Source organism: Eschscholzia californica, unplaced genomic scaffold (genome assembly GCF_041429995.1).
Source record: "Eschscholzia californica isolate CP2 unplaced genomic scaffold, dmEscCali1.0.p SCAF_3, whole genome shotgun sequence".
Taxonomy (NCBI): Eukaryota; Viridiplantae; Streptophyta; class Magnoliopsida; order Ranunculales; family Papaveraceae; genus Eschscholzia; species Eschscholzia californica.
In genome coordinates, this window is record NW_028238420.1 from 48041495 (window position 1) to 48069194 (window position 27700).

The 27700-nt window shown below is 37.0% G+C and overlaps 6 protein-coding genes across 14 annotated transcripts; 4 read left to right on the forward strand and 2 right to left on the reverse strand.

The window, feature by feature from the left end:
• Nucleotides 1-2182: 2182 nt before the first annotated feature.
• Nucleotides 2183-4808, reverse strand: LOC147551101 (DNA repair protein XRCC4-like). The gene is made up of 5 exons (XM_086669857.1): nucleotides 4413-4808; nucleotides 4161-4303; nucleotides 3549-3677; nucleotides 3036-3158; nucleotides 2183-2751 (listed from the first exon to the last, which is right to left on the reverse strand). The coding sequence occupies exons 1-5, from the start codon at nucleotides 4570-4572 to the stop codon at nucleotides 2509-2511; spliced, it is 798 nt and encodes a 265-aa protein (XP_086525983.1). The 5' UTR covers nucleotides 4573-4808; the 3' UTR covers nucleotides 2183-2508.
• Nucleotides 4809-5324: 516 nt separating this feature from the next.
• Nucleotides 5325-7587, reverse strand: LOC147551102 (uncharacterized protein At2g34160-like). The gene is made up of 5 exons (XM_086669858.1): nucleotides 7257-7587; nucleotides 6636-6684; nucleotides 6161-6223; nucleotides 5995-6059; nucleotides 5325-5892 (listed from the first exon to the last, which is right to left on the reverse strand). The coding sequence occupies exons 1-5, from the start codon at nucleotides 7368-7370 to the stop codon at nucleotides 5695-5697; spliced, it is 489 nt and encodes a 162-aa protein (XP_086525984.1). The 5' UTR covers nucleotides 7371-7587; the 3' UTR covers nucleotides 5325-5694.
• Nucleotides 7588-9033: 1446 nt separating this feature from the next.
• LOC147551103 (FAD/NAD(P)-binding oxidoreductase family protein) lies at nucleotides 9034-12474 on the forward strand. Of its 4 annotated transcripts, none has more exons than XM_086666985.1 (9): nucleotides 9034-9575; nucleotides 9789-10058; nucleotides 10234-10360; nucleotides 10624-10685; nucleotides 10829-11059; nucleotides 11208-11329; nucleotides 11416-11554; nucleotides 11742-11970; nucleotides 12195-12474. In XM_086666985.1, the coding sequence occupies exons 1-8, from the start codon at nucleotides 9195-9197 to the stop codon at nucleotides 11895-11897; spliced, it is 1488 nt and encodes a 495-aa protein (XP_086523111.1). In that variant the 5' UTR covers nucleotides 9034-9194; the 3' UTR covers nucleotides 11898-11970; nucleotides 12195-12474. The 4 variants fall into 4 exon arrangements, with proteins under 4 accessions (XP_086523111.1, XP_086523110.1, XP_086523113.1 ...); XM_086666984.1 differs by having other exon boundaries at nucleotides 9053-9575; nucleotides 12223-12474; XM_086666987.1 differs by having other exon boundaries at nucleotides 9140-9579.
• A 98-nt stretch (nucleotides 12475-12572) lies between these two features.
• LOC147551104 (uncharacterized) lies at nucleotides 12573-17239 on the forward strand. The gene is made up of 6 exons (XM_086666988.1): nucleotides 12573-13700; nucleotides 14810-14966; nucleotides 15492-15668; nucleotides 15770-15853; nucleotides 16370-16451; nucleotides 16558-17239. The coding sequence occupies exons 1-6, from the start codon at nucleotides 13327-13329 to the stop codon at nucleotides 16983-16985; spliced, it is 1302 nt and encodes a 433-aa protein (XP_086523114.1). The 5' UTR covers nucleotides 12573-13326; the 3' UTR covers nucleotides 16986-17239.
• Nucleotides 17240-18755: 1516 nt separating this feature from the next.
• Nucleotides 18756-23698, forward strand: LOC147551105 (uncharacterized). Of its 6 annotated transcripts, XM_086666846.1 has the most exons (7): nucleotides 18758-18945; nucleotides 19031-19068; nucleotides 19936-20498; nucleotides 20601-22656; nucleotides 22768-22877; nucleotides 23026-23129; nucleotides 23262-23698. In XM_086666846.1, the coding sequence occupies exons 3-7, from the start codon at nucleotides 20036-20038 to the stop codon at nucleotides 23367-23369; spliced, it is 2841 nt and encodes a 946-aa protein (XP_086522972.1). In that variant the 5' UTR covers nucleotides 18758-18945; nucleotides 19031-19068; nucleotides 19936-20035; the 3' UTR covers nucleotides 23370-23698. The 6 variants fall into 6 exon arrangements, 3 of the variants coding, with proteins under 3 accessions (XP_086522971.1, XP_086522972.1, XP_086522973.1); XM_086666845.1 differs by lacking the exon at nucleotides 19031-19068 and having other exon boundaries at nucleotides 18756-19030; XR_015237114.1 differs by lacking the exon at nucleotides 19031-19068 and having other exon boundaries at nucleotides 18806-19030; nucleotides 22768-22902.
• Nucleotides 23699-24526: 828 nt separating this feature from the next.
• Nucleotides 24527-26578, forward strand: LOC147551106 (small ribosomal subunit protein uS19-like). Its single transcript, XM_086668301.1, has 4 exons — nucleotides 24527-24662; nucleotides 24757-24899; nucleotides 25019-25076; nucleotides 26114-26578. The coding sequence occupies exons 1-4, from the start codon at nucleotides 24660-24662 to the stop codon at nucleotides 26360-26362; spliced, it is 453 nt and encodes a 150-aa protein (XP_086524427.1). The 5' UTR covers nucleotides 24527-24659; the 3' UTR covers nucleotides 26363-26578.
• The last annotated feature ends 1122 nt before the right edge of the window (nucleotides 26579-27700 follow it).

A 27700-nucleotide genomic window follows, 5' to 3' on the forward strand; every position in this document is an offset into this window, starting at 1 on the left:
TGATAAAAAGAAAAAATTATTGACGTTTCCTATAAAAGAGTTGAGGGTAGACCACTCTTGGTTGGGCTACTTTTAAGGGTCTTGGGGTAAAATTTTAAGAGTTAATTCCTATATGGCCCCCTACTTTGTGACCAGCTTCCTTTATGGCCCCCTTTTTTTCGTAAATTCAAATATGGCCCCCTTTTTTTAGGTAAATGTCCTGATTACCCTTCTTATTAATATTTTTTCAACATAAAAGAAAAAAAAATTTGAATTCCACCTCACTTCCTACTCCCCCACACATATCTCTCCACATCATCTCTCTCTCTCTCCATCTCACCTCTCTCTCTCTCCAACTCATCTCTCTCTCTAACTCACCTCTCTCTCTCTCTCCAAGTCACTCCTTCTTCTCCGACCAAGGTCGCCGGCCGGAAAATTTTTCCGGCCGGCGACCTTAAAAAAAAAAAAAAAAAAAATTTTTTTACTTCTCTCTCTCTCTCTAGAAACTCCGGCGAAGGGGAAACCCCTTCGCCGGAGAAGATCTGTTCTTGAACAGACCTTCGTGGTCTGTTCGACCTTCAAGGTCTGTTCTTGAACAGACCTTCTCCGGCGAAGGGGTTTCCCCTTCGCCGGAGTTTCTAGAGAGAGAGAGAGAGAAGTAAAAAAAAAATTTTTTTTTTTTTTTTAAGGTCGCCGGCCGGAAAAATTTCTGGCCGGCGACCTTGGTCGGAGAAGAAGGAGTGACTTGGAGAGAGAGAGAGAGGTGAGTTAGAGAGAGAGATGAGTTGGAGAGAGAGAGAGGTGAGTTGGAGAGAGAGGTGACGTGGAGAGAGATGAGTGGTGGAGAAGGAAGTGAGGTGGAATTTAGGTTTTGTTTTTTATTTTATTTTGAAAATACATTAATCAGAGGGGTAGTAATGACATTTGTCTAAAAATAGGGGGCCATATTTGAATTTACGAAAAAAAGGGGGCCATAAAGGAAGCTGGTCACAAAGTAGGGGGCCATATAGGAATTAACTCAAATTTTAACGACATGCACACTCAAGCAAAAAAGAATAAACATGCCGACAATTTAGGCGGGCACGGACGGCCAATGAACAACCAAACTTTGTCAAGTGCATGCCTGATTTGTCCAGACAAATTGAGAATTTATCTGTTTCACCCGGACGGCAAGAGTAAGTGACGGTGAACAGTGGCGTGGCCGAGAATTTGGGGGCCCGGTGCGAAAAAAATATTTGGGGCCCTTTCTCCACTGATATCAAAACGTAAACTCTTTTCACACATTATACGTTTAGTAATTATCTCTTAAGAAACTAAGTTCGATAAGAAAAAAAGTTTAACTCCTTCCGTGAAGTTGAATACTTATTCTAAGTTGTGTATTTTTTCATCCCAAATACTTCTATGCAAAAACCATACACATTTGACAACACTCCTTCCACGAAAAGATAGAACAATAAGTATTCGACTTCATAAACATACAAACTAAACTAATAGTTTGGGTGGATTGAACTTGAGACCTCTTTGTTAACACTCAAGAGGTTTACCAATTCAGCTACATCACCATCTTGTTTCATTGTGTACTGCTAAATTAATATAACTAATCGAAATTTAGGGGCCCCTATCTCTATAAGAAAATTATGTGGTTTGAGGGGGGCCCGGTGCGACGACACCGGTCGCACCCCCTCAAACACGCCCCTGACGGTGAACTATCCATCTGACCCGTTTCCTGCCCTGGATTGCTAGAAACTTTGTAGCATTGATGTGTTAGTGTCAGACGCATGTAATCTATGTTAGATGCCCAAACAGCAGATGACGCAAACATTTCGAGAGAAGGTAAACAAGGACGTTTTAGTTGTTGCAATGACAATTTTGTTATATGCAATGGATTTTGTGCATAAACATCAATCACATTTCAGGTAGCCAACAACTGAATTTGATGAAAAACAACTGAATTTGATACAGTGTAAAACATATAACGTTATATGCATAATACATTGAAGCGTGACCTTTTTGGCCGTTCGAGTAACTTTTCGGACCTGAAGATAAAAAACACTGCTTCTTATTTATTTCTGACCTTGGACTTGCTCCTTATTAAACACTGGGATTTTGGACTCTTCGCACAACCTCCTTACGTCAGCTGGTTGTTGTTTTATATGTGAATAGATAGGGCTGAGTAATGTAGGAAGAACAGAAAGAGACATCATTTCAGGTACACAAGAATCATAGTAATAAGGAATGGACAGTTACAAACGAGAACTGAAGATAAAAAACATCGTTGAAAAGCTTAGACCGTCTAAATGTACAGAAAATCCATTCCTCCAAAATCATTTGTCTGATTGTTTCTCAAGTTTTAGGTTTTGTGCTAATATATCTAGAATGAACATCATCTTCTAATAACCATAGCTGGGGCCATAAACTGGACCATAACCTCGTACGTCTCTTCCTCTAGTATTGCCTGCTGCCGATCCACATTAGACGGTTGACAAGAACACATTATACCAAGTTTTATAAAACTTACTAGAAAGACGTCTAATTCCCTGTTTTTCTCTTTCTACTGTACTTTGTAGTTGCCGGTACACTCTTTGAAGTGCTAACAACATTCTTTGTAGATTCTTCGCCGCTGTTTTCATCATCAGTGGGTTCGTTGTAGGTTTCAGTTTTATTAGATGATTCATCCTCTTCTTGTGGTGATTTTCCTTTACTTTCTTGCTTGGAGAGTCGATCTCGAAGTTCCCTCAATTTTGCCTTCTTTGAGTTTAAGACACCAACAAACTAAAAGGAACAAAGTAGATAGAGATAAGAGATTTATTAGTATATGAAGGAGTGCTAGATATACAAGATTAGTCCACCAAGACCTGAGCATAAACTAGATTAGAGAGACACAAAAACAAGATCCACTACCATACTAAAAGAGAACCCCAAAGAAGCTACTGACTATGGGAAAATGAACAATAGTTTCATCTTCGGCAGATCATCTAGTTATGATCAACTTTCTAGTAAGATACGAAACTAATCAACGAACTGAAATATTAACTATCTGAGTGTCAAGAAAGCACCTTTTCGTACATCGCCGATTCAAATTCTACCTTCTCATTATTGAATTTTTCACTTTGGACCAAACATTTCTCTGCTTCCAGTTTCAACCGGTCGAATGATTGTGTCTTCCTCACGACTTCTTCCTATCAGCATTAAAAGGAAAGATATGTTATCTCCTCACAGAAAATTAACTAGTTTAACACTAAGGTTGCTTGTGTGGGTTTCCTATACCTAATTAGTACTACAATCCGTAAGTGTCCTGGAATGAGATCCTGGAAGATAAAATCAACAACTAGAGAAGCATACTTGGGTTTTCAACAAGCGTATTCGTCGAAGTAGATGTACTCTATTCTTTAATGTTCTTCACTTTTTTTCAAACAATATGTGTCTTATAAGGCTTGCGTAAGTGGGTGACTCAGAAGCAACCGATCACTTCAATATGGTGATATGACAGAATTAAACTCAAACTGATCATTTAATTGGTTCTTTTTTTTTACCGAGCACAAGAATAACCAAAAGTACACAATACTTACACTTAGCCGTATATTTGAGTCCATAAGAAAATCCAGGATTTCTGTAGTCGTCTTCTTGTTATCAGGTGAGGGTTTACATTTCCATCGCCATTCTAGCTTTGTTTCTTGCTTCTCAAACGTCCATGACAACTGAGAACATATATCACCATTAACACCAACATATTATATATCCAAGCAAACACAAAACCCAAATAGTTACAACATCCCAAACAACCATTGTTGATGCAAATATGAAGCTCCATAGATAGCTAAGCAGGATTTTATTTCCAACTTGCCTCAAGCCCGGGGAATTACTAGTATATGAAAAGGTAACCTAACCCTAGTATTCCATTAGTTCATGAAAGTACAAGTTCATTTTATTTTCCTCCCAAATATTTGTCATGGTTGCATAGAAAACTAGGTTGAATAATGACATGGGTAAAATGTGTTCTTGGTATACCTGAACCCCTAGTCTTTAGATTAACTAAAAACATTGCTAAATTAAGGGGTACAATCACAAATCAATTAGTAATAAAATTGAAATAAACAAGCTAATCAACAAGGGAAAAGGTTCCAATGAAAGAAAACGCAATTCCCCCAACTGAATTTAAATTAGGGTTTTAGTTTACGTACTCTTCTATGACCATCCCCAGCATCAACAAAATTGTAAGTTGACCCAGGCTGTTGAAACCCTAAATACCTCTCGGCAATCTCAATGTATTCCGAAACTGGTTGATCCCACTGGCTTGCTCTTCCTTGAACCTCATTTTCCGAAGCTACAAAAAAGAACGAATAGAAAAAGGGACATGAAGCTTCATTAATGAAGTCTTGAATAAGATTAGAAATCTGATAAGGAGGAGAAGGAAAGACAACAGAAAATAGTACCGTTGCAAATCCAAGCGTTAGAACCGTCAGTGATGGAAAGATCAAAATGAGAATCGTACCAGTTGCCTTTGATGAATATAACTAGTTCTTCCTTTTCTCTCTCTAAGATTTCAAGCCGTAAACAGGTATGCCTAGTTGTACTGGTGGTGGCAGATTCCATTAAACAAGCTTGCTACTACTAGAGTTTGATTTAGAGAGAGAGAGAGAGAGAGAGAGGGTTGCTTTATTTCTTCTCGAAGAAGGTTTCAAATGACAGAGGAAGAAGAAGAAGAACCAGTTTGACTTGTAGAGAGAGAAAGTTGCGGTTTCTTACCTTCCCGCCTCTAACGGGCGAAATTTAGGCTTCCTGAGACGATATCGGTCTTGGGATCGGTCTTAAATTCGGGCTTGGTGCTGGGCTTCAGCTTCGTCAGGGGCGACACTTAAAAACTACCCTTTGGCTACACTTAAACTACACTTTTAGTGACACTCCAACCTACACTTTAGCAACACTTTTCACTATTCTGCGACACTTTAATCTACACTATTAGGTGAACTTTAAACTATACTTTGATCATTGGTGCCACTTTTGGCCACACTTCAAACTACAATTTCCATGATATTCAGAAATACATTTCTTTCTTCTCTAGCAATCACATGCACTTGCTACGTCTCTATTTGGATTTTGAAATGGCTTTAGCTGTCAATATATTCTTTTGGAAATGTCTTAGCCCTACTGTTTTATAGCTACTGTAGCCATTATTTGGTATTGTACTCCAGTTGATACTTTTGTAGATGTTATAGCTTGCAGCCATAAGCCTGACAACATTCATAACTGAGTACATCGAAGACTCCTTAAAAGTACAGGAAAAATCAAAATTTTATGTTAAGAACGTGTTTATCCATTGCGAAACAAGGAAGATCACAATTAAATGAAGCACAAACATTATCCATTTCCAATTTATTACTACCCCTTGACATCAGTTACAAAGCTTTCACCTTTCAGAAGAAAAAAACTTCGTAATAGAGATGATCACAAGAACTGAAAACAGATTCAAGTCGCATACAAGTAAAAAAAACAGTAAATTCTACAGAGATTGTCTCAAGAACTCTAAGAAAACAAAACAAGATAGAGATGAAATGAATTTCAGTATCATGATTCATATCCATCTCCACCCCCCATTCAGACATTCTACATCTAATACTCTACCATATATTTCAGCAAGTTCTAACTAGAATCAAACAAAGTCAAAAGTCTGAAAACACAGTAGGTTATAGAACCAAATCAAATTCATGATTGTTATTACTTCACACTTTCTTTCTCTTTCTTGTCATCACCAGCAACCTCAGTAGCTGTATTAGCACCAGCCTCAGCAACTTTCGCAGAATTCGCAGCATCAGCAGCAGCAGCAGCAGCCTCAGTAACTCGCGCAGAATTCGCAGCAGCAGCTGTCTCCATCAGATTATCGAAGTTCTCGGTCTTTCCTAGCAGTATTTCAATCTACATGTCCCAAAAATAAACATTTCAAAGCCAATTACATCAAATGGGTATCTCTAATAAGCATTCAATTTATATATATAAACACCATAGAAGCAAACCCACCTTAGCTTTCTGAACCAGTTTGCCCCTTGTTTCGTCTTTCATGTCGACAGTCGATGTCAATATCTCTGTTAGGTTATCATCATTAATCACAGAATATCAGAAACTTCAATCGAAAGCAGTAGAAAAAAATTATAGTACAAAATAGAAGAACAAGTTGAATTCTTACTCTTCTCAATGGCCAGCCCGTTGTTTTTCAAAATCTCAGAAATTGTCACAACAGTAGCAATTGCTGAAGAACAAACATACCAAACTTTGTGAAATTAAAACAGTAAGATTTAGATACTTAGGTAGTAGTGTCTGTTTGTTTCTAAGTCAGATCTGAAATCTGACTCAACGTATGTATTGACTCGAGTCAGATTTAAGACGATTGTTGATGTCTAACTCATGGTATCTGACTCGTCTGAATAAGTGATTTTGGTTGGTTTTGGGTCCATTACATTCAGAGGATTCAGATTTAGACGAGTCAGACAGAAACTCTAATAGTAATAAAATTTAAGAAAACAATCTCTCCATAAGAGACTGGTTAGAAGCATTAATTATAAGATAAACATCAACAGAATAAAGAATCACCAAATCAAATTAGGGCAAATCAAAATCGTGTTATAAAAAAACCCTAAATTATCACAGATGGAGAAATTTACCCATTCCCAAAGCAGAAAGTTCAACCTCATCATGCTGTCGCATGTACCTCTGTAAAATGAGAGGAAATCATCAAATTAAATTTAATTCAAGATCCATAACATTCAGATCTGACAATAATGAAAGTATCTGACACTGAAAATAACACAAAATCGGTCTGTTTTAATCTCAAGAAACAAAAACGAAACTGTTACATTCTTGATGTCAATTTGTAACAGTTAAAACCTAAATCGGATTAATAAAAACTTGTATTGAATTCTTGACTTTCTCATGAATCAATTGATAAATGATTGACAATGATTACAACCAAGTCAAACAATCATGATCAATTAAGAAGAACATAATGATTACTCCAATCTTGTTGTGACAGTGAATTATGAAAACAAATCAAACAATTTAGATCGTGATTAAGTTTAATATATAAGGATTAGATTAAATAAAGAAATCAATTGAGAGAGATTAGATCGTAATGATTAACAAATCCGAAACGAATGATTGTCTCAATGATTATTAATTCAATGTAAGATCTAATTAACAAACTAAGATCTGAAATCAATCGAGTAAATAAGAGAACAAATTAAGAGGAAGAATATGTGAAAATGAATCAGAAGAAATGAAATTACCTTGGCGAGATTGACGTAGAAAAAGAGAGGTTTCTTGGTGTTAGAAACCTGAATTCTGTTCTTCTTCTGAAATCCATTAGTATTACTTCCTGAAACTGCTACGACCGTCTCCATTCTTGATAATCTTTCTCTCTCTCTAACTTTGATCACTTTCTCTCTCTAACTCCGATCACTCTCTCTCTCTCTCTAACTCACGGAAGAAGCGGGAAAATAATTGCAGAGAAATGAGAAGTTCGCTCGGAATATCAGTACGTAAAAATTCGTGTCTGTTAGAATGGTAGTTATATATAACGAATTATCTTGGTTAATCACCAATGAGATTGGACCACGTGGTTTCGATCAATATTGACGGTTCTGATTCTGATGATGGGCGTGAATGGCTTGTTTGCGCGAAATACAGTAACATTTGTGGAATCAAGTCAGTTACTCACTTCGTCGTTATTTAAAATTTGCTCCCTGGTTTATCTATGTAACATTTTAGCACTCCTTTACACTCGGATAATTGCACGTACGCCCTTACATGTAACCAAATATGGTCTAATAGGCACAAGTAACTGTCACATGAAGATGAAAATTTAACAAAGGCAAATTACATACGTGTTTTCATTAAAAAAAAAAATTACATACGTGTTGATCTTGTCTAAATATTTGTTGGAATTATCGTAGTTTATTTGTGGCCCTGGGAGAAGGGTTAGTTAACTTATATAGATTGAGTAACAAATTAGTTGAGTTATATTTAGATTTTGAATGAAAGTGACAAGATGAAAATAATTTCATTAGTTTATACAATTGACATAAACACATATAAATACACTTTTCCTATGACATAGGTCTCGAGACAAGCAAATTGTGCCAATTTTAGTTTGCCCTAACTCACTAGCAATACTTCTAACACGAGAGATTACGCGCACTGATTTAGTTTGCTTTAACCCACTAGCCATATCTCTAACACAATAGGTTAGGTGTGATGATCACCTCGCCAACTATCTATCGCAAGAAAGAAAAAAGGCTATTTTCGTCTTCTTATTTTATTTTCCCCTTTCACCACTACCACCGGAAAGTCATCCCCACCACGATCATCTCTCTCTTCTTTCTTTTGAGTTTCTCTCTCTCGATCACCTTCTCTCTTGTTATCTTCTTCCTTTTCTCCCTTTCTACTCTCTAGTTCCGGCGACAGGAAATTTTCTCATCTGGGTTTGAGAGGTACCCCAGACTAATTACTCGTCTAGGACTTAGGGAATATTTGGCAAAGGGAACCCCCCTTCATAGAAACTAGAGAGTAGAGGGAGAAAGAACAATTAAAAGAGAGACAGGGAGGAAGAATAAGTAGAAATAGGAGGAAGAACAGAGACAAATAGGAGGATGGTTGGGCGATTTTTCGATGGTGGTGGAGGCGATTCTCCGGTAGTGTGTGGTAGTGAAAGGGGAAGAGAGAAGATGAAGACAATTTTCTTTTTTATTAATGGGTCTCCGATGAAGCAACAACAGACAGTAGACAACCACCCTTTTTGCGGTGAGAGAAGAGGTTATAGATATTTGAGAAATGAAAGAAAACAAAAATTTTATTTCTCCCTCCATTTGGTCCCTCCTTAACTGATGCGACGACGTCTTATTTATTATAATTTCTCTCCACTTACTCCATGTTTTTTTAGCCGTCACCACATCACTTGGAGAATTGGAGAAGAACGAAATGGAGGGAGGAATAAAATTTATCGAAAGAGAAGCCGGAATAAAATTTATCGAAAGAGAAGCCTAATATTTTTTCTTTGTCTAAAATGTGACGTGAAAATATTTTTGTGTGAAGCTGCACTAACGTACGCCGATAGCGCACCGCGCACACGCCTTTCCTCTGGATAAGCGGGTGTTTCGAGTGCTTATCCTTCACACATCTTCATCTTCCCTCCAAAAAAAACTCAAAACGGTCAAAATTAATACACAATGATTTCCACTTTTAGTTCTTCCTTCATCTTTCAACCAATCAAAACTCAAAACCCATCATCAAAACCTTCATTTTTCATCAAAACTACTAAAACCCTAACCCTAATTTGTAGAGCAGAATCTTCCATACGCAGCAGCAGCAGCACCACCAACGACCCCAGCAAGAGAAATCCAATGCAAGGGAAAAAACCATATCGTAGAAAGTCATATGGGACCTCTAGAAGATCAATTATCAAGAAAACATTCAATCAGGAGCAATTGATCTTCACTACTCCTATTCCGGACGACCCAATTGTGGCGATAATTGGTGGTGGAATGTCTGGATTGACGTGCGCACTCAATTTGGAGAAAAGGGGAATTAGGTCTACAGTTTTTGACACAGTGGGTACTTTCTTAAAAAAAAATCAATTTTTTTTCATATTTGGGTTGGTTGCTTTTTGTCTTGTTCATTTTGTTCTATCAAAGCTTTGCACTTTTATTTTCATGGTAGATTATAGAAGCTATTATGTTGGTGGGGTTTAGGGTTTAAGGGTTAATATTCAAGTTTTAAATTGTGTTATGGGATTTTGAAGGTTTAAGAATTTTTGTCTGTAGGGGGTTCATGGGTTGGGAGGAAGGATGGGTACAAGAATACTTGATAATCAGCCATTGGTTTTCGATCATGCGGCTCAATTCTTTACAGTTAGTGACCCCAAATTCTCCGAGTTGGTAGATGGGTGGTTGGAGAAGGGCCTAGTTCGACAATGGGATGGGCCAATCGGAGACCTCGAAGCAGGCGGTCACTTCACCCCTATTTCATCTTCATCTCCGAGATATATAGGTGTGAATGGTATGCGCCCTCTCGCAGATTCAGTGTTGTCTCAGGTACCTGAGCATTTGATTTCTCATCTGTGCAACTTTATCGCCTTTTTTGTCTAAGAAAGATAAATTTCGTTGGCTAACTAAGATTTGTTTGCTTTTTTCACACTTGGATCCTTTATTCGCTCGGGTTGTGATTGATCGAGTTGATGTCTTAATCATTGATATATTCTTGGTACAGACTTCGATGGTTAATGTGGTGAGACCTTGCTGGATAAGTAAACTTGAAGCATTTAATGGAATGTGGTATTTGAGTGAGAATGGGAAACCACAGGGTCAGTTTGATGCCATTGTTATCGCCCACAACGGTTAGTCCATTGCTGTTTCGTGCCTCTAGACGTCAATATTGTGTTTTTCTTGATGCCCATTTTTTTTTATCATCAGTTTGCTTCACTTCTTGAAACTCTTGAAACTCTCGTCCCACATCGTTGACTACTTAGATTAATGAGATTACCCATTATTAATATTGGTCCTTGGGTTAACAAACTTTTTATATGTCATATTGGACTCGATATCATTAACTAGAAACTTAGATATGTAACACTAGTTATATAATTTTCTCTGTCGACAGGAAAATGTGCAAATCGTCTGCTTGGTACCTCTGGTTTACCACTGCTGGCCAAACAAATGAAGGTAATTACTAAAGAAAAATTTGATGTATTTTATCGATTTTTTTTAATTTCATTTGATCAAAAGTTAGCTCCCGATCCTTACTTCGCTTCATCAGTGGATTGAGTTTTAATACTTTCTTACTTCATCGTCTTGTCAATTTGTAGAGATTAGACTTGAGTGCTATCTGGGCTCTTCTTGCAGCATTTGAAGATCCTCTTCCGATCCCAGGTAATACGATTACAGTTCCTTTTGAAGGAGCTTTCGTGAAAGGTGTAGAATCACTCTCTTGGATGGCAAACAACACAAAGAAACTATTTCCTTCTCAAAGTAGCGGCCCTCACTGTTGGACCTTCTTCAGTACATCTGCTTATGGAAAAAGAAACAAAGTCCCACAGGTTGGCATATCCTTATTCATCTTCGTATAATTTAAATACGGCTTATGCTCTCTACAAGCATATATTAGGCAACTATTTTTTGTATGGGTAAGAAAAAAAAATTGAAGTAGGGGATTCCTTTGAAATTAATTAAATCGGTTTTCCTTAGGAGAATATCCCAAATGTAACAGCAGAGAAAGTGAAGCAAGCCATGATTGAAGGTGTCGAGACTGCACTAGGGCTATCGAATGGATCACTTCAGAGACCCTTTTATACCCGCGTCCAGTTATGGTAAGAATTGAGGATCTTGTTTGATAAATTTCTCTTATCTATTGATTCAATCTCGGGGGTTAATGGTTGTTTTCTGAATTGTGAAGGGGTGCAGCTCTTCCAACGAATACTCCTGGAGTTCCTTTTATCTTCGACCCTCAGGGAAGGGCTGGAATATGTGGTGATTGGTTACTTGGTTCCAGCTTAGAAGCTTCAGCTTTAAGTGGCATGGCTCTCGCTGATCATGTAAGTTCCGGCAGAATTATATCTCCTCGTAGACTCATAGTAACATGAGATCATATTTAAGGAAAATGGGTTAATTCTAAATCATGATATGATTGTAGTTTTAATCTATGTTTTCTGTTAAGATCTTGGTACTACATTTTGCTGTGATATTCTAGTCTAAAAGACCAGTTGATTGGTTTCTGAACAGATAGCAACTTTTCTAAAAAGTGGTGAAGCCAGCCCGGATGAGTTTGAATTTGGTTTACACAATGAGTTTCAACCAATTGAAGGGCATGATATCGGGCAGTTTCTATCATTGGAGATTAAAGAACAACTAACCGAGGCTTTGGCATTTCAGACTTGAAACATAAGTTGGAGGCCAAGAAGAAGATTTTGCCGTAGAACCATGATTACCAAAAAAATAGAAGATTTTGTATGTGAGTGCATACTCTTGCCATAATTTCTGTTCTTTTTCTTACTATAGTATAGAGTAGAGTTCAGTAACGAGCCATGACAGCCTAGAAACGGCCCGACAAGGGCTGTTCGTGAACGGGCCTTGCCAACACGACACAGCCCGTGCACGGAGACCCACCGTGGCTAACCCACGACATCAACTAACATGTTATATGGTGACATTATACACATTTTGAATATCTTTCAGGTAACTCATAAGTTTCCTATTTGGTCAGGTGGTTAACATTATACCTAAATCATGGGAGTATGAAGAAAACTACAAGCTCTCATCTACAAACCTTAAGGAAGAGGTGTCTCTCGACAACTGACAATTTCTCATCGATCTATTTGGCCAAGCTTCTGAGAAGGTTTCGCATTCGTTTTCCAGGATTGTAAAAATGTTAATGAGAAATGGTTGGGGATCTTGTTTGCTTCTCCCTAAACATAATTTGTACTAACAAGTTTTTAAGGTTAAGAGAATTTTATTACATTTGGGTTTAGATTCATCAAACCCCTAAAACCCACAAGTGTAATTTTTGTTGAGAACTTGAAATTATCTATCTAATGAGATATCAGTTAGGTTTTTATTTTTCAAGCAAGAACAGAATTTTTGGATTTATTCCTCAAATAGGTGGATTTAAATCCAGTTGCTCCCGTTTTTGTTCGGGACACGATATTTCTAACTCAATATCTATTATAAAGTCATGTTAATTTTTGGATTTATCCCTCAAATAGGTAGATTTGAATTTGAGTTGTTGTGATTTTTGTTAATGACACGATATTATTGACTCAGTATCTGTCACAAATCATGTCAAAATTTTTGATTATTAACATTGTCTGGTACGTGTTGTTTTACCGCGAGTTATTTCGACAAAAATCATTAAAACATCTGTTTTTTTTTTTTTATTATAAATGTAACAGTTTTAGCCATAAATCATAATCATACTACTACTGATTTTATAAGTGATTCATTAATTTGGTTGATTAGCTGTGGATTAAACAAGGATTATCTTTTGTCTAAAGGGATAAGGCAGAATATCTCAAGCTCATAATTTGTACTACTTAACTAACACAATTTAATAATTCGAGATTAGGAAACGACCTCTCAACCTTCGCAAAGGAAACAAGAATATAAAGCCTAACACCACTTTCTCTCTCCAGAAAAGAAACTTTCTCTCTCCTCCCCCCTTGATCTTCTCTCCGGTTTCTCCCTTCTAGGGTTTCCGTTCAGGCACCGAACCTCTTGGATCTGTAAAAACAGATAGATATAGATCCATGTAGTAGTTCGATCGCTTGATCTATTCTTTCTAGGTTTCAAATTCATTAGATTAAGTAATAAAATGGAAGAAATTTACACAGATTTTGTTGATTTCTTGAAGAAACCAGCTCTAATTGAAACATTTGTCGACATTTTGCTATGTGCAGTACCGATATGGGTAGCGGTAATGATCGGATTGGTGATCGGATGGTCTTGGAGACCACGGTGGACCGGGCTTGTGTTTTTAGGTCTTAGAAGCAAGTTTCGGTTCCTTTGGACATTTCCGCCGGGTTTTGGTGCTCGCCGGCTCTGGTTTGCTTTCACTGCTCTTTCTGCATTTTCTGTTGCTCGGAGACTTTGGCCTAGTTTTAAAGGGAAAGGTCAATCGTCGGTTGGTTCTGAATCGACTGATGTGGTGACTTCGCCTCAGTCTGGTGACCGGATTGGCGGGTTGAGGTTAGTCTGTTTTCTTTTCATGCTTACTTTCAGTTTTAATGGTTGAAATTTTCGAATTGTTTAGTAGTTGTGCTTAGAAAATGGTATAGGTGTAGTTTCAGAAAAAAAAAAAGAAATCGTATAGGTGACAAACTTGCAACATTAGGTTAGTAGGAAACTATTATGTAGTTAAAAATGATGTTTAAAGGAGGGAACTTGGAGATTTATTAGTGACATTGTGCCAATTTATAGTTGTTCTTGATGGCTTATGGTTTTATGAGTTGCATTTAGCAATGCTGTCTGAAATCTTATCATCAAAGTCGATAAATATTTGTCAATTTTCGCCTTAAAAAATGGTTTTTCATTGCTATTTTAGTTGAGAACGTTAGGAGTGGTTAAAATTAGGGAAAGAGAACGCATTGTATGTTAGTTAAATTTAGTGGCATTAGGTGATAAATGGAGATAGAAAAACTTTTGGCTTTTGGGTATCCACTTTTACGTGGTAGACATTTTAGAAAGACAATACTATGAGGTTTTGAAATATGGCAAAAAAATAATTCTGTCGCAGTGTCGCTTTGTTGATGACATGGGATATTATTCGACACTCAGTCATTTTTCTGTTAACCGATTGAGCTAATTTGTCTCATTATCTTAATAGTAGTATTCACTAATCAGGTTAATTCTACTCTGGATATTATGATACACAGAGATGGACCTGGTCGTATTCTCCTTTTACTTGTGCCTAATAATGTACCAAAAGGGGACTTAAAATTCTATGAAAATGTAAGAAATGTTAATTGATGTAGAAAACATAATATCGAAAATGTCTATGTGACACTGATGAATGAGGAAGGTAAATTATATGAAGTTATGAACACATTGGTCATCACATGTAAATAACTGCAGCTATGATGTGAAGAATTTTCACTTGTCTGTGGTTTTGTGCAAAATAATGTAGATAATAAGCGTATCAGATACTGTTCATATATATGCACAAGAAAACAAAGAATCTATAGTTAAGATGTCGGTGCTTAATATAGCTCTACTTAATCATCATGGAACTTATGGTGAAGCCATGAGAACATTCATTTTAAAGGAGTCTTAAGAATGTTTTCTTATTTTTCCGCCAGTGAAGCGACACCAGAAGAGAATGATGTTGTAACAGAGAAGGATCTAGAACATTTACGGTACCTTCTAGAAGGAAAGCTTGGAGATGTGGCTTGGCAAAGTCTGATGGAACGCACCACCCCTAATATGGCATACCAAGCTTGGAGATTTGAACCTGAGGTAAATGCTTGTTTTTCAAGCAGACTTGTTTTCTTAAAATAAATGCAGTTGAATTGTGCTTGTGGTGTTGTTTTATTGTCATGCTCAATAGTAGTACTGTAGTAAAATACTTGCTTGGGCCGTCTGATCCATGGAATCTAGAAGCAATTGGGGTGTTTTAGAGTTTTTTTTTTTTGTGAAGGATAAGACTAGGCAATAGTTATGACTTGGCTGACTTAGTGTGGTGCAGAAGCTATTGTGACAAGGCATGATTGACTGAGCCACTTGCCTTTGGAATTCGTTGAGTTTTGCATATACAACTACAACAGTGGAGAATGAACAGAACTTCAGGATGGGAATATTATTAACTTTAGACACTTCAAGTCTTCCTGTACTTTCTTATTAGCAACTTTTAGGTTTTCTATCTTTATCTATTCATGTTCCTAAAAAATTTGACCGATCATGGCATTGGTCCGTGAGTATTTACTTACCCCGTGTGGGTGTTTGATTTTATTTGCAATTGTATCTAACACTCCTCCTTATCAGACAGGTCCCACTGTTTACCGCAGTCGAACAGTATACGAGGACGCCACTCCTGAGCTGGTTAGAGATTTTTTCTGGGATGATGAGTTTCGGCCTAAATGGGATCCTATGCTTTCTCATGTAAAAATATTGGAAGAAGATCCTAGTACAGGGACAAGTATTGTCCACTGGATTAAAAAGGTTTGGAGAAACTACGAACTGCAAATTTGCATCAATCTCGCGTTCTTGATTGTGACTTTATTTTGGGTTGATAATCTAATTTGATAGTCTTCCACTTGCAGTTCCCATTTTTCTGCAGTGACAGAGAATACATTATTGGTCGGCGTATATGGGAATCTGGAAAGAAATTTTACTGCATTACCAAGGTATAATAAGTGACATTTTGGTCTTCAAGAAGTTTTCCTATTTAGCTTATTTTCTGTCTATTCGTTAAAATGTTGTGTATATTTGTGATGTCTTTCCATAAAAAATTTGTCCGTCATGTGGTATGTGTCTATGTGACTTAAGATAAAAACTTTTATTAGTTATAAAACGGATTCAACCCGGATCTGAAGTTAAGGTGATTTATTAGTCATAAATCGAAAATAAATAGAGGAAGTAAAAGAACATATCTGATTTAATTGCTAGTTAACCCTCTTCTGGTTATATTTCATATTAACATCTTAAGAGATTCTCTGATGCTTATGTGCTAACTTATTGTTTCAAAGAACACGTAGAACGTGAAACCAAAAAACCTTCTGTAATGCACATATTGTGTACTCAGATTACTCTGCACGTAATACAATTTGAGATGACAGCCTCTAACCCATATTCTAGGTTTAAGCAAATCTAACACACAAGAAAAATTTGTGACTTGTGATTACATCCTCAATTACTTGCAGGGAGTACCATATCCAGCTTTGCCAAAGCGTGACAAACCAAGACGAGTGGAGCTTTATTTCTCAAGCTGGATTATCAGACCTGGTAAATTTTATGATTTGGAACTTAACATATATCGAACAGCCTTCCCCCTTGGAAAGCTAATTTTTCTCTGAAACCTAGTTATTGATGTTTGAGCAATTATTGGCAGTCGAGTCACGAAAAGGGGATGGACAGTTAACTGCTTGTGAAATCTCTCTTGTTCATTACGAAGACATGGGGATACCGAAAGATGTCGCTAAATTAGGAGTCCGCCATGGAATGTGGGCAACCGTCAGGAAAATACATTCAGGCATGAGATCTTACCAGCTTGCTAGGAAGTCTGAGGCATCATTATCCAGAAGTGCGAAAATGGCGAAAATTACTACAAAAATTCCTTCGAACGGCAATCTTTCAGATCTAAATTCTGATGTTGAAGAGAACAATCAAGCTGTAATTCTTCGAAACAATGGAGATCATGGTGTTGATTGGAGATGGGTAGTTGTTGGTGGAACTGTGGCTCTAGTTTGTGGAATTAAAACAGGTGTTGTCGGAAAAGCCTTGTTGCTCGGAGCAGCTCGTAGACTTGCACGGAGGTAATTCGTTCTCCATCACCAATTGTTGTTAATGGTGATCACATGTAGAATTGCCGATCTTTATCATTGAACACGAATTACATTTTCTCAAGTAAAATACACCCATAAAAAGTATATTGGTGATTGTCTGAACATTGATCTTGATATTCACGACTAATAGGAAAAGTGTGGCAGAGATTGTTTATATCTGCAGTGAGGATTATTTAAGGTCCCTTGATGAAAACCTAATACTATATGAATATATATGCTTTACTATTATAGTGATTTTCTCTGTTTTTTCGAAGTACAAACTTGTATGGAAAAATTGAATTAGGGCTGGAAGAATACAACCTTTCGTGTTGACTAATTAAGCCTTTGTCTCCATAAAGTAACAATTCAAGTGGTTGGGGACGTGATCGGCTAACCCACGATCACAGTGTCCTCTTACAAAAGCGGTTTGGAATTATCTAGGATCGGTTGAAATCAGTCGGCCTGGTCTACTTCTGAACTCATTCTAATATACGAATTATTCGGGTGGATCCGACTATAAGCTTCATAGCTAACAATGAGATAAGATCTCCTCAAACATCAATTTGGTATTGATTGGAAACTTGGAAAGTATGCCTTACTATGGTTAGGTCCCATTGCCAGTTCATTCCTCTCTTGAATTGATTGGACAGAAGCTAGCTTTAACCTAATTTATGGTCAATTGGTGGATTTCACATTCATGAATAGTGCTTACTTTCCCCTAAGATGGCTATTTGCCATAGAGAGACAACCATCCACCATTTGAAAGAAATGGGCCACATAACTCACATGCAAGTGTCCATATTGATGGCCCACTTACTCGAGGCATACCCATTTCAGCCTCTCATCATCTAGGGTTACTTTCAACCATGACAAACAATTCCTTACAAGAGAAGTACAAAACTCGAACTATGCATCTTATCAAGTTATGGAAGAATTAATTCTTATATATCACTAGTTAAACTAAAACTTAAATAAACGTATTATACAGAGAAAAAACATAGAAATCAGAATTAGTGTCATATATGGTGGAAGATCATCTTATCTCTTCGAACAAATTCTTCCTTGTCCTTTTACGCTTTTAAAAATAAGTCTAGCTCCATTCATATTGTTCAAAATTCCGAAGAGCTTTACAAAGTTATTCCCTACAATGGAAATAAACAATATTCATATTGGTCCAACATTTTCTCTCTATTTGAGAAGATAACACACAAACAAAAGGAGTGGCAAAACAAAAAACCAAAATTAAAATGGACCCAAATAAGATTAAATTGCGGAGGTCTCTCGGGATCAACATTCCTTTTGACATCAATCAAAATAAGATTGAAAGACCAAGATGGCTCCGAGTGGGCGGAGATCCTGACTGTTCATGACCAATTCCGTTTTCGCATTTGCCTATCTTTTGGGCTCGACAATCATCTTGTCCCAAGAATCTAGAGTTGATCCTTGGGCAGGCAGTATTTGAATTGAACAGGCAACCACCGATTCCTGATGATTGTTTTTTCTGGCTTTAAATCAAGGGCAAAAAACAAAACGTTTTTTCGGACTGTTACACGACAAAACTGTAACGGAAACGGAATACTAACCTATTTGTTGGTGGGACCCACTGAAAGCACCGGACAACATAACCGACACTTCAGTACCGTTACTTGCTTAATCATCAACAGTATTCACAATAAGATCTTGTGAATCCAACGGCTAGGGATTAATTACAATCATTCGTAATTAAAAAAATTCAATAAAAATAGTATTCTGATTGGCGACAAATGTGAGAACGTGGCAGTCTCTTAACCTCAAATGTTTATAAGCTTTGGAATTGCTGAGAGAAAGGAAGCTGTACAACTTCATGCAAAAAACTTCAACTTTTCACAGCAACTCTGCAACAACATCCACACATCAATTCTCTCTCTAAAATCCTCTCTCTCTCTTCCTCTGTAGGAAAAACAACAGTCTTGTTAGTGAGTGTTCCTTGTCTAGTAAAATATGAATGGTCATTGCTCACTAAAAGAGAGCTACTAAATTTGAAGCTTTTGTTGATTATAGGTATTTTGGACATTAAAGATCTTGTTTTCCTTTGATGGGTAACTTTTTAATTTCCTGGGTTTTTCTCTATTGCTCCAAATATTTGTTCAATTTGTATACTTCATTTGTATTTCTCTTCAAATTTTCATATTCTAGTTCATCTTTGAATTGTGTCTATGGGTTTTATGTTGTATACTTATTTCTCATCACTTCTTCCCAATTCTTATGGAGATAATCATAGAAGACAAAAATTTGGTATGTAATTGAAAGTGTAAGTTAGAGATGTGAATGATTCAATCTCCTTTATGGAATAGATAGGATTGAAGAAACCCTAGAATAGTTTTCATTTGTGGAGGTAGATTCTTGTAAATAGTAGGGTTTAATGTGCTCTTTATCAATATGAATTATCAATACTCACTAAACCTTGATTCTATTTGTTTGTTCTATTTGTTTGTTCAAGTTGAAGAGTGATAATTTGCTCTTAATGGAATACATTAGATATTTTAAATTTATGAAATCGATATGAAGATATGCGTTAGTCCTTTAATCGTCAAAATCGAAAAGACTAGATTAGGAATGCTTACTTAGGAACTTATTGAATCTTGATACTATTTGTTTGTTCAAATCCATGGAAAAATTTTGGTACCCATTTCCATCATTGGAAGTTCCCCTCTATGTTCTTTGAGTTCCTTCCTATTTTCGATTTCATTTCATTTAACCAGCCAAAGAAAAGATTCATACTCTTAAAGTAGAAAGGTTTTTTCGATACAAGTAACGATATGAGATATAAGGGTAATATCTCATTGTGGGTACTATCGGAAAGTAACTCCTTTTTCTCTACAATAATTTAAGTTTGATATCGATAACGGTGAAACAACTCATTGAATTTTCACATATTCCTTTTGGATGGTTTTGTTTGTTTGCAGTGAAAGAAAGCATTTTCAAATGCATGGAAGGGACTAGTTATGTCTAGATTGGAATTGCAGTATTTTCTACTCAAAAAGTTGCACGAAAAAAGAAAAAATAATGAATGATGATAAAGAGGATCCGGCTATAGAACTAAGACTAGCGATAGGTCTTGGCAACCAGAGCACCGAGACACGGTCGGATCAAAAACTAGGTGCAGGTGCAAATGCAGGGTCGAAAGAAGAGATGAACTTTGCGAGAGTAACCCCAGTATCTGAACTTGTTTGGTCTCCGAAGAAAGGGGTGAGTCTTAAATGTGCCGATTCTAGCTTACCCAATAAAAGTCTCTCTTTATTGTGTGGTGTTGGATCAAGCAATCTTGTCCGGCCATTGTCACAAAAGATTACAGCGGGAGAAACTAAAGACAATGTACATGTGAATGAAGAAAAAGTGGGTTCACCAACGGACCACCATTTGGCTTGTAAAGTTTCTGAAGAAGTTCATCTAGTCGGGTCCTCAACCCCAAGGGACACAGCAAGCATTAGTCCTCCTTGCCGAGTAACAAGTCATGGAAACAATCTAGGTATGATAATTTATATTAATTGATATCAATTTCAAGTAGAAACTACTTTTGTTGTTTCGTTGTTAATTGACGTCTTACAGAACCTCCTTTTTTAATCTTTAGATTCTGATAATGGGAGAAGTGCCGACTCTTCATCGATAAAAACAGATAAGCCAAAGTTTGATTTCACACGAGGAAAACAAGTACCAAGAAACTTCGACGTAGGAACAAGTTCTAGCCCTCTAGAACTTGAAGAAGATAACGAAGAGAAACCGAATGAACCTTTGTGGAAGCAAGAGTCAACTGCTGAAAATGATTTACAGACTATTACGCGTGATTTAGCTTGTGCTGAGGCGTCTTTTGTAAAAGCGAAACCACCCGATGAGGGTAAGTCGTGTGACCACCACCATGAAGGAATACTCCCATTGACCGAGGTTCCCACAGTTGAGGCCCGTCGGAGTAGCAGTGAAGGTCGTCTCTGTCAAAGAAACGATAAAGGAAAGGCTTTGTGGGATGAGGAAGATAATGAGAGGATTTCGAAAGATGAGGATGGAAGCCAAGAGAGTGTCGAAAGTTGCAATAGTACTAGGTTACAGTCTACTAGAAAAAGAAAATGGAACTCGGACCAACAATTGGCGGTTGAGAGTAAGAAAATGAAGCAAAACGACTACAAAAGTTGCGAGTTGAAATCGTTATATAAACAAGATAGTTCTTTTATGAATTGGATATCGAACATGGTTAAAGGAGTTTCAAACTCTGTTCCGAATGATACACCTTCATTAGCTCTTACAATGAGAACTAATCATGGAAATCGAAGTAAAGAAACAAATACAGGTTTCCAAACCATTTTTAAGCAATTATATTGTCGAAGCTCAGTTGGTAAGGAGAATAAAATGTTGACTCTTGAGGATTATCGTCAAGTCTCAAATGAACATGAACTAGCTAACAAGGTAAATGAGAACGACGGGTATCGTTCATCTAATGATGATAAAGGTAAACAAGTTGTTTCATTGGTTCATGGAGAAGGTCTGTCGGCTCTGCCGAATATTCCTTTGGGTAACTGTGTTGACGGTGCCAAGAGTAGTAGAAGCCTAAGTAACATGCCATCTAATCCCAAGAAAGCTGGAAACCTCTCACCCAATTCTTCCTCGGGGAAGGATCCAGACTCTCCTTCTGAAGGGAAAGAAGCTTCCAAAGGTAGTTCAATTGATCCAAACAAGACAAGCAGAAGTGATTCTCATAAGAACCTATGGATAGCTCGGTTCTCTCCGAAAGTTACCGGCCTTGTTCAGAGCTCAAATAACCGCCACGAAAACGTTACATCTTTTCAAGTTCCAAAAGATCGGACTAAGATTCTTTCCCATGCCCACGACTTCATAATATCTCAAAAGGACAAGAATGTTTTGGAAGATCCAATTAGCGATGAAAGTAAGAACAATATGAATTCTGTAAGTAATAGTGGTGGCTCGTTCGGGTTTAAGAGAAGAGCACTCATTCATGAGAAGAAACACAAGTTCAATTCAAATGTCATTCGCCATTCTCAAAGATTAAAAAACTCAGTGGCTTTGGCTTCTGTTTTTGCTAGGAGATTAGATGCTCTAAGACACATTATACCATCAGAAGTAGATGGAAGCCATTCAAACATAACTTGCTTCTTTTGTGGTATCAAAGGTCACAAGTTACAAGATTGTTCGGAGATAACTGAAGCTGAGATTGACAATCTTCTTCAAAAAATCAACCAATATGAGGGAAAAGAAGAGACATCTTGCTTGTGCATTCGATGTTTTCAGCTTAGTCATTGGGCCATTTCATGTCCATATTCATCGACGAGAAAAGGTCATTTAGATGGTAATGCTTCTATCCCAAGTTTTTGTACGAAAAACCCAAGAGTAGATACCGAAATCGAAGTCGGTAAAAGTTCTGATATGAGAATGACTAGGATGGATTTTGGCTTGAAACCAACCGAGACGGGGTTCTTTGATGAAACTAGTGGAAGGAACACTTCAAAAGGGTTCATACTCAATGGTAAACAAACTGCTTCAAGTTCTACCGATAACGTGTCGATAGAAAATCAGACTACAGCTTTTTGCAACTTCATTCATCAGCATATTCCTGTTGTACCAAGGGAAACCCTCGAAGCGATAAAAAGGCTTCGTTTGTCTCGAACGGATATCCTCAAGTAAGAAACATAACATTAGCATCTTGAATTTTAGCTTTTGACTAACACCTCCAATTCTTTTTCTTTAGAGTTCATGTGATTCAATTTGACTTTCATTTGTTATCAACTTAGATGGACCAAATCCTCGACGTCGTTTTATTGTCTCAATGGTTTTTTCGTACGGCTGAGGCTCCGAAAGTGGGAAGTAGGAGGAACTGGTTACTTTGTGGCATGCATTCATGGTATAATTTCTAACAGTTTTTAGGGGTATAAAAAACTTATTCAATTCTCTTCTTTTTAGTAGATTTCAAGCTCTAGATGATAAACCCTCAAGTTATCGTTGCTTGATTTTTTTTCCTTTTCTGAATTTGGTCTTATATGCACTTTCAGAAGACAAGACATTTGGAAATCACAAACTTTCACTTTCTGTGAATATAGCCGGTTTCAAATGCTTATTAGACAGTCGATTCGTCTCAAACCATGACTACACTGAGGTAAATCAATTAGTATTGTATATTTACATATACGGGTATTATACGTATACGTATACATTAATACATATATTAATATTATAGATGTTCTTTGTCTATGTGAAAAGAAAAATACATGTTTTGGTGTTTTAACAGGATGAACTTATGGCATGGTGGTGTGCAATCCTAAAAAGTGGTGGGCAAATGCCGTCCGGAGAAGATTTGAGAACAAAGTTCGAATTGAAAAAGAAGCTCGGGTTGTAGAGGCCACGAGTCCAGATCTTCTTGGGCTGCCTTCAGGAGAATTTCTTTTTTCACTCTTGTGGGCTGAGCAGACTGGATCTATTCGAGATGAAACGAGAACTTGGGTCACCGGAAGAACGAAAAAAACATTCTTGAACTATAAAAATACATTAGTTTTAGTACACGTAGTGTCTATATATACAATATAGTGCAGGTACAACTTACAAGTAATGTTGTAATGACAGATTTTTTTTCTTTACTTTCATTTGTAACCAATCAAATTCTATATGCATGTACCTTAAATATTATATGATTTTTTCACTTCCATCGAATATATAATGTGGTGATCATATGTTGTTATATATGTAAATCTTTCTAGATCTCGGCCGCTTGCCTTGTAATGTTTGTAAGTTCACTGATATGTGAATACGTAGTAGGCCTCTCAAAGTAGTTTCGTGGGCTGGGCCCAAATATGCCCACCATGACCCTCCAACTAGATCTCTTGTGCGAGAGTTACATTTACGTGTTGAATGTACATGGATTATATAATCAACAACGAGGAGGGTTTGGACCTAACTCAGAAAGCTCCTCCGCAACGCCCTATATGGTAAACCCAACCCCTTGGTATGACTCAACGGTCAGGCCCTTCGGCTCTAGGAGGCTTTAGGGAGTTTTCTTGAGCTGGCAATTTCTATTAGGTGCCTTTAAGAAAAGTAGGCCGAAAAGTGGATGTTCAATTCAGGTCATTTCTTAGGGTGGATAATGGGTCACTCAGGAACGGGTTCGTTGTCCTTCCACTATCAGGAGCTGAGGTTGTGGCTGCTGCTATGTGGAACAAGACCTGACTCCGAACTTGAAGCAGACTATCAAACTTATAACTATACTGAGTAGGACCTACCCGGATGAGTGAACCCAAATACCCAATGTTCAACCACCGTACCGCCCTCGCTCGAGTCACAAGCTCGTGCACCTGAGCTCGACAATGACTATTACGATATATACTCTAATTTTCGATGGTGGGACTAAACTTAGAGAGCAGAGACAATCCTCTGTCAACTATATCGAATGGACCGATTCAACAAAAAAAATAAAAATATGGAATGGACCAAGTAGGTGGGCCAAGGCACAATTGGGCTGTAATAGCCTTTTAATCACAATCTCATCTTAGACCTTTTTTCAAGCCCACAGATTCCAGACCTATAAAATCGTACTTCGGCTTAACTAAAAAACCCTAACTGGAAGTATATACCTCTATCCTAAACAGAGCTTCGGCAGCGGATTAGGGTTTTTCTTGCTTCCACATTTGCAGCCATGGTGAGTTCTCTTCGCCACTTCGTCTTCTCCATTTTCTCACTTCTCTTTCTCTCACTACTACTTATCACTTTAATTCGTCGATCTCTGTTTACAGGATCCAGAAACTGATGTCGCTGTTGACGCACCAAAGAGGAGAACTTTCCGTAAGTTCAGTTTCAAAGGAGTTGATTTGGATGCTTTGCTTGATATGTCCACTGATGAGCTTGTTAAGCTCTTTCCTGCTAGGGCTCGTAGAAGGTAAAAAATATGGCGATAATCATTTCCTGATCGATTCTCATACAAAATGCATAAGGAGAAAACGAAATCGATAGTTCAGGATTTGTTCTTGTTTTCTTATATTTGGATTCATTTTGCAGGTTTCAACGAGGTTTGAAGAGGAAGCCGATGGCACTCATCAAGAAGCTACGAAAGGCGGTAATAATCTTTCTCTGAATCTGTTCTTTATTATTAGTTGATAACAGCTATAGATTTGTTTATAATGTTTTTGAGTTTGCATTCAATGAGATTTGAAGTTTTCATGTTAGTTTTGATTGCTGAATTGAAGTACTAATTTTTCTTTGATCTGGCTTCTGAAAGTAGTTTTGTGATTAGTGATATTCTATTATGCTCGAATGAATTGCCAATAGTGCTTCAAGATCCCATACATGAGATATGTTGAGGAATTGTTGTTAAATAGTACTATTAAAAATTTCCTGCTTTAAATTAGACATTTTGGTATATCATTGTTCGGTTAGGGACTTGGGGTTTTGATTAAATGAGCTCATAAGCCCCCTAGATTTTTGTATTTCTAGGTTTGAAATGTTATTTTACCTAGAATTGATATTGGTACGGCGTCATATTTTCATTTCCTCCATTTAGGTTTTTCAGTGTTTTATTACCGGAGGAGCTTGTTCTTTTTGAAGATACAAACCATAGAAAAGTGACACATGAATAACTATTTGGTGGGAAGTGGTGTAGTATTGGTATCAATTTTGAATTTGACATGAGTTACAAAGTTGTTCTGTATTCCTTTTTTCTTCATGTTTTCTCCTAAAAACTCTTTTGAGGCTGACAAAAATTGAGAATTTAGTAACAAATGGTGTATTCTTCGGTTTATCAGAGAAGTTGGTGATTTTTTTATGATTAGAGTAGAAATGTATTTTATATTAGTGTATACCTTTGAACTATTAACCAAGGTTTACTATAACAGTCTGACATGACTTGTAAGCACTCTGAATTGTTAGAGCCATCTCACTGAATGAATTTTCTGTAACATTTAGTTGTCACAAGGATTTTTTGTATACCATCTTGTTTACTTGGCTTGAGTGAATGATTTATTTTCTCTTCCCTTGATTTCAGAATACAAATGACAGATATCTGACCTACTCATGATTCATTGTGTAGTTCGATACCTGTAAGCATAGATTGTATAAGCTTCTAATTGTGAGTTGTCTTTGATGATTTTGATACAGAAAAAGGAGGCACCTCCAGGTGAGAAGCCAGAACCAGTCAGGACTCACCTTCGTAATATGATCATTGTTCCTGAAATGATCGGAAGCATCGTTGGGGTCTACAATGGAAAGACCTTCAACCAGGTTGAAATTAAACCCGAGATGATAAGCCATTATCTTGCTGAGTTCTCAATCTCATACAAGCCAGTTAAGCATGGACGTCCTGGTATTGGTGCTACCCATTCTTCCAGGTTCATTCCTCTCAAATGAGGTCTGTCCGAACATGTTTCGGTTCACTGTTTTGATACTCGATCTTATGTTATGTTCCTGAATCATTGTTATGTTGGATCAGTTAGTATTCAGAATATTTGAAGGTATCTGTTTAGAATGTTTTTGTTTCATTTTAAGTTGTTTTCGGATAATCTTTTGTTCAAGTTATTGACTCATGGGACGAATTGAATATGAAATGCTTATTTTCAGTTCTAATGGTTTGTGAAGATATGCTAACATTTTTTCAAGTTATTATATCTAGAGTGCTGCAGAATGGATTTTTGGATTCTAAGTCAATCCCTAGACTTGGTTCGACCTACCCTGAGTTACCAGCAATTGTACTACAAAATAGTGTTCAGTATTGGTGTTACTGAATAACAAGTGAGGATGTGGTTTTTTTAGTTGGAAATTGTAAACTCGGAATTGGGGTGATTTTGCAATTTCCTTGCTTTTGGAATCGTAAGGCATATAATCTATCATTCATATCATAATGCAAAATCCCTCTATTAAGTTAGGGAGAGAAAAATGGGATGGAAAATATACTACTCCTACATGGTGTTGGTCTGTTGCATGAGTTTGAAGTTCAGACTCTCCTACATTTTAGACCATAATGGACAACAAGTTCTCGAGTATACAGAATGAAGAAAATTGTTATATTGATATAACATATTTGTTTCTTAATCTCTGGAATGTTGAAAGTTACGTAGACGTTGTCAGAGATTCGAAGATGGGAGGAGAGGAAGTAGTGTCGATTTTCGGCTCAAAAATTTTTGTATCGCGAAATATTTTATTGTTTCTCTACTACATTGAACATAGAAAAGACAGAAGTTCAAGCCTCTCCTACACTTTCGACCTCATCCATAATCCATTTCCTTTAGCCGGTTGCAACTTGAAAACTTGCATGTTGTGTAATATTGAAGGGAGCGGCTAAATGCGCTTCTTGAAATTGCCGTTTGCGCTCCAAAAAACGAGTAACTTTTTACAATCTTTGTTGTCCTCCAACATCTAGGAGTATACTTGTCTTTTTTCAAACTGGTGAGTCCCATAAGGTAAAGCTAGTCTCAAACTCGAACCAGAGGCCTAGTTGTGGGTCTAGACTGATTAGTCCGAAGCCACTTGAATTTTTCAGATTAGAGAAAATCCATTTCTACTTACAAATCCCAAAATCTACCTGAATTATATGATAAACATTTACCAATGGTTTACCTACTCCATAAACTTTTCAAACACTAGAGAATATGAAAATAATAATAAGAATAATAGTAATAATAATTTAGATTCGGGGTCTAATAAGAAACAATATCTTTTGAAGCCAATCTTTAGTCACTTTCTTCTTTT